Source organism: Rhodamnia argentea, chromosome 5 (genome assembly GCF_020921035.1).
Source record: "Rhodamnia argentea isolate NSW1041297 chromosome 5, ASM2092103v1, whole genome shotgun sequence".
In the NCBI taxonomy this organism is placed as follows: domain Eukaryota; kingdom Viridiplantae; phylum Streptophyta; class Magnoliopsida; order Myrtales; family Myrtaceae; genus Rhodamnia; species Rhodamnia argentea.
In genome coordinates, this window is record NC_063154.1 from 30,318,820 (window position 1) to 30,324,882 (window position 6,063).

At 40.6% G+C, this 6,063-nt stretch overlaps 1 protein-coding gene across 1 annotated transcript; it reads right to left on the reverse strand.

The window, feature by feature from the left end:
* Positions 1-772: 772 nt before the first annotated feature.
* On the reverse strand, positions 773-3,885 carry LOC115728440 (beta-ureidopropionase-like). Its single transcript, XM_048279784.1, has 6 exons — positions 3,763-3,885; positions 3,093-3,200; positions 2,157-2,349; positions 1,833-2,056; positions 1,536-1,769; positions 773-1,286 (listed from the first exon to the last, which is right to left on the reverse strand). Exons 1-6 carry the CDS (start codon positions 3,883-3,885, stop codon positions 864-866), a joined length of 1,305 nt encoding a protein of 434 aa, XP_048135741.1. The 3' UTR covers positions 773-863.
* Between the last annotated feature and the right edge of the window lie 2,178 nt (positions 3,886-6,063).

The following is a 6,063-nucleotide window of genomic DNA, read 5'->3' on the forward strand; positions in this document are numbered from 1 at the left end:
TTAATTTGTATGTCCATTTTTTTTTCACTTTCTGCGTTTATTCATATATCATGTCTAGACCATGGGTTTGGTGATTGGAAACATTATTGGAATTTAATCAAGTCCATCATCAAGAAAAGGAAAACAAAAACTACGTCGTGTTATTAGAATGTGCATGTTCATTGATGTTTTACGTTTTTGGTGGCAAAGCAAATGTGGAGCAGCGATTTTGGTTTTACCAATACTTTATTTACAGTTCCCTCTATAATGGCAGTTAAGAATCCAACGTGGCGACATACGTGTCATGTCAGATCAAGGTAATAGAGTCCTTCACAATGCTAAGTGCGATTAACATTAATTGTACATCGCGGGTATAGTCTAGTGTAGCTTATTTGTCCATTCCTTCGTTTGAAAGACTATAATAACCTGTGACTAATAAAATATCTTGCACTTTCCCTTTTTTCCTTTGTGGGATAAGGAAAAGGCACTCTATGTGTTTTACAAACAAATTTTCAACAATTTATATTAGTTTGAGATATTGGTGACAGACGACTGCCCTCACCTAAGGTCACCGGTGTCCAACTGCCGCCTGAGCCATTTACCGTCATCTGGCCCATTGGCCATCATCTGAGCTTCGGGTTTCTTTCTTCCATTTTTGTCAAGTAACTAAACTCCTTTATAAGTGTAATTTTTGTCCAAACAGCATTAAACCAAAGTTTCTTTTCGATTAAACTCTACCAAACATTATCTGCATGTCGAAAAAGAGGGTCAAATGCTCAGGATTTCTGATAGAAATATCCCAAAAAAGGGGAAGCGAACAAAGGTGTCTGCTAAGGGAAAGAGAACAAAGTTTTTGAAACACATAGCGCAGGGAGGAATATTAATCAGAACCCGCGACCTCCCTCCTTATCCGATGACTTACCAGTGCCGGACACTAAATTCCTTTGGCAAAACCCATTTCGCAAGGGATCAGATATGACCTGGGGTTCAAAGTCCGGCTTCAAATACTGAGTGAGCATATCGGCATAGAGCTCGTACCGAGCAGTCATTCTGAAGCCCCACTTGTCTCTCAGCTGCCTGCAGAGGTTGAGATCCATGTCGGAGACCAGCAATCCATCTCTGCGCTGGGATAGCGGTGGCGAGCACGAAGCGTCTGGACTTGAAAAGTGACTGGATCCATAGAAGTAGCCGAAATCCATGCGCCGTGGATTTCCCTTGCCTGATGCGGACGGATCGGGAAATGTTTCTCTCCCTACCCTATTGATCGATCCAACAAAATAGCCGTTGGCAATGGCAGCATTTCGGGCCTGGGAATTGAATTTATCAATAAACACAGATGAGTTAACCGAGGCGGTAATCCGATAAGTTTCATTTGAATTTGCAGTTGTTAATAAGCTCCCAACTATTTGCAATAAGACTTATAAGTTGTTTATTCTTGCTATGTTTTAGACCGTCATGCTAACCTTCGTGCCAGTAAGCACAACACAAACACATTCCGAAAATCTATCAAGAAAAGCATAATGACCAACATGAATTTATAGCCACAAGTTTGATACCTCAATCGGCCACATTGGCTCGGTAAGTCCACCGGCCGCACAAGGGTTGAACACAATCTCAGCACGATTCACGCCAAATGCTAACCAATTCAAAGGATGGTGTCTCCCATAACCAATATTGACAGCGATCTTTCCATATGCAGTCTCAAACACAGGATGCCCTGTATTTCCTTCGATGTAGTAGGTACTCTCTCCAGCCCTGGTGACGTGGTTGTGCCAAATGCAATCATCAAGCTTTTCAATATAACAAGTCCAGAGGGATGCATCAAACATAGCGGCCCGCGACCTTACACTTACCTTTCGATGCTTGCCTATAATATTGCCGTGATTGCCTATAATAACAGCAGTATTCCAAATAGTCTCCCCATGGTTTACATCCCTCTCAAGGATAGGATTAACAATGACCATGTTATATTTTTCCGCTAGATCCTGAAGAAACCTTGTCGATTCCCTATCAACAGGCTCTGCGAGTTCGCACCACCTCTTCTCTCTTGTGCAAAAGGCAAATGGCATCATCCACGCTTCCCAGATTAAGATTATTTAGTTCAGCAGCTGAACTTCAGTCTTTCACGTCCATAAGGAGAAACCCGAAAATGTATAGCTTGCGCTTCCTGGCGCGACTAACCTGCAAGCACAATATGTTCACTCCTGAAGCACCTGCAGCATCTATCATTGGTTTGACTTTGTCATGGATAGCGCTCTTCTGATCCAGAAAGGGAGCAGTTGTGGGAAGATCTATAGAGTTTTGAATAAGGCCGACTCTGACAACTCGCGGTTCTCTTAATAACTCCTTCTCTGCTGTAAAACGAAATGCCTGGAAGAAAATCAGAATAAATTGGTTAAAAAGATTCTAGTCAGAAGGAATAAAAACTAAAGGATCCTCATAAGAAATACAGGTAGCAAGGTAATGGTTTTCAATTAAAGTTAGCATCTACCAAATAGCGACTACCACGAAGAATATGCAAGAGTACTTCTTAGCTTCCATGATAGGAAGTTTAATCAACTAGAATAATTTGACTACCTCAAACTTTGCATGCTTCTCCATTCCCTCGGTTCACCAACTCCATAAAATCCCAACAAGGTACAACACTATATATATCAGAATTTCTTGCACCTTCCATCTCAGGGAAAAGCTCAGAATCAAGTATCCAAGCTAAAACAGATTTCATAAGAACTCGTTTTTCAGGACTATGCTATTCAACACCACCCTCCAGTGACAAGTTCTCAATATTGCCGAAGGACGTCCAGAACAGACGTTGGCAATTCTTTACTTTTAAACATTTATTTCCCAATTAGGATATAAATTTCGGCGACATGATTTTATTTGGTCCGGACTATTTTATCTATCATCAATGTGAAAGACTTCCCAGCTATAGATAGAAACTCCCTATGCTCCTTCTCAAACAGAACAGGTGCACCCATTGGAAGATCTTTGCTCATGTTCCTCAAGAGCACTGCCAAATATTTGTCCGCCAGAAGTCCCATTTGCAGACCCAACCTAGTGTCATACGATCTAGAAAACTGTCTTACATAAGCAGCAGAAAAATAGAGGTTTACCCGTATGTCAAAATCACGCGCAGATGAGAGAGCTTTTGCAGAATCTGCCAGAGGAGCAGCTTCGAGAGCCCTTCCACAATTCAGTCCCATAAGTAAACGACTGATTTCCTGAAATCGATATCGTAATAGTTCAACGACGAAGTAAGATTGTACCACAATGGAATGATATGCTTTGGTAGGCATTGATATAGGTCCCGTTGATTTTGAAATACGATTCAGTTCCTCAGTGAAAACAGAGAAGATATGTAAAGATACGTCAAATAGATAACATTCTCCTATCGACAGAATAGCTCAAGATTGTCGCTATTGTCCATTACAAAAGAATGTCGCTTGGAACTTAATTCAAACATCTGACCACATCCTTGTCCATACAGCCCAAACGAACTCCGTCGATTTAATTCGACGGATTTATCACGATCAACTTCAATTCCTTAATCACTTTGGTTAAAATTCCAATCCAAGAAGACGAGGACACTACACGCCAAGTCAATTGGATCGACAGTGACGAGGATCGACACTACACGCCAAGTCAATCGCTTTGCGAGCCGGTACCAATCAAGTGATACCGCGCCTCTCTCTCTCTCTCTCTCTCTCTCTCTCTCTCTCTGTTAATCAGATTAGGAAATCGTAGTTCAGATGAGGAGACAAAGATGCAATGAGAAACGAAGACCTGAAAGACTTGGGCGTAGCAATGGGCGCGGAGGAGGCGATCGCGCGGCTCGTGTCCGAAAATCGAGCCGTCGCGGACAGCGGTGGCTTCCTCTTTGACTTGTCCGCCCGCCGTCGTCTCCATGTGTGCGGTGCTCGCAGGTCAAGCTTGGCCAAAGAGAGAGAGAGAGAGCCCGCGCGCTTGAGAGTTTGAATTTTATAAGGAGAAATCATTTCGAGCACTTTTCATCTTTTATAGATTTGATTGAGCTGTTATAAAAGATTCTTTTTTCGAAATTTAAAATCTCTGAGCAAAAGTTACAAGATTCCATTTTTTTAAGTGTAATTTTTTATTTTTATTTTTTGAAAAAAAGAGGAAAGAATGGATCCCTATTTTCATTTGTTTAGATGGGTAGAGAGTTGAAGAAAAAAGAAAGAAAGAAAAGAAAGTGTGATGCTTGGGTAAGAAAACGCATTTCTATTTCGAAAACAAAAATTTTATACGGTTAACAAATGCGTTTTGATTCTCTAAAACTTGTCCAAAGAAAATAATTAGAAAAATCGACTAAGGACAAAGTTGATTTTTTTTTTTTATAGAATTGTTGTCAAACGCATCCTTAGGACTCGCATGGCAACAATTTTGATTTTAAAAAGTGATTCTGATTAGAATTATCTTTTCTAGTTCTCTTCCTTGGATGAGTTTTAGAGAATTAGAACGTGTTTGGTAGCTACACAAAATTTCTGTTCCTCGAATAGAAACACGTTTGGTAATCGCACAAAAATTTTGTTCCCGAAAATAATTTCTCTTCTTAATTTTTGTCATTTAAGTCAAATAATTATGTAATTACTTTGTGAAATTCCATCCTACATTTCGAATTAATTGAATATTAATTTATATATCTAACATATTGCGTATTGCATATAATATTTTTTCGTGCTTTTCGATCTAATTGTCATATCATTACGAGTCATTTTAAGCTTAAAAAAGGATAGACTATGTTGGGTTAGTATGTGATTTCATATTAGTTCGGGCCCTCGTAGGCCTATAACAAATCGCAACGAAAGAATATCAAATTCGATCTTAGTATGATCGATGGCATATCTATGTGTACATGCAAATAGAGTTGCCATCAATCTTTGATAAAAGTAGATCGAGAACCTTATAGAATGGTCGGCATAACCCATTCAATTCTACGCAACCAGAGAAATCTAGGGTCCAGGGACTTGATTGCATCAGTATTTCCACCGACGCTCTTTCCGCACCGAAATTGAGTGTTTTATAAACGTGTTTCATGCAAATTTTTATCTCATTTTTAAATGTATGAGATAAGCTAATACTAAGTGTTCACGCAGGTTGTTTTTGTCACGCCTTAATCCTCGGGTGCGCAATATCCCTACCAATACACCTCGGGTCAATAAGAATGACGTTCCAAGCACATTATTGACCCATTTATTTTATCTTCTTATTAAGCACACGCGGAAACGTACAACTCCCAAACAACAGTTTAAACAACAAGGATAGCAAAGTAGGACATCACAACAATCACATCAATAAAAGTCTATTTCAATTATGGCATTTTACTAATCCTAGGAAGTATATTTATACACAGAGGCCCCATTTCGGGGCTACTTCCTAGCACCCTCAAAATACCAGGTTGAGGTAATGTTACTCCCCAAACTACTCTAATAAGATTCACGTCCACTTTAGCTCTTCACAACTAAGGGCTTGAAAAAGGGATTAACAACAACGGGATGAGAAATAAATCTTGGTGAGTCAACGCCTAAACCCGGCTAGGGCATTGATTCGTTCAAGGCGGCCTAAGCATATAGCAACGGTCGATAACGGATCAATAGCGGGCGGTCTGCGACACACTCTAGCCACCATAAGAAAAAGGCACAACCGAGCAATATATTACAATCACATGTAAGCTTACCACGCTTTGGATCACACGTAATGCAATGTTCGACTTAACCCAAGAGTCACATCAAACAATCCAGTAGCAAGGCATCACATCAACTTACATGCACTGGGCACCACACAAAGTCCATTTATTATTAGATGACCCACGCGACTGGCGCGGTCTGCGCACATGACTGGTGTGGCCTTACACTAAGACTGGTAGTGTCTTCTAGCAGGACTAGATATCGCCCCTTACTTCCGATGACGACGACTAAAAGCCATATATTCGATGTAACTAGCACGGCACGGCATGGCGCATGTGCATTTCTGTAAAGAGCATCGGTCCGTCACAAGCTACGACCAGCATTCGACAATTCGTGTGATCCGTATGACTAGCATGGATACGGATTGATGTGCATCCGA

Bases quoted from the DNA above. Each gene is read 5' to 3' on its own strand.
- LOC115728440 (XM_048279784.1), bottom strand. From the start codon at position 3,885: ATGGAGACGACGGCGGGCGGACAAGTCAAAGAGGAAGCCACCGCTGTC. The intron at 2,350-3,092 runs GTAAACCTCTAT...ATTTTCTTCCAG, and splicing joins CGCGTGATTTTGACATACGG to GCATTTCGTTTTACAGCAGA. The intron at 1,770-1,832 runs GTAAGTGTAAGG...TATATTGAAAAG, and splicing joins TTATAGGCAAGCATCGAAAG to CTTGATGATTGCATTTGGCA.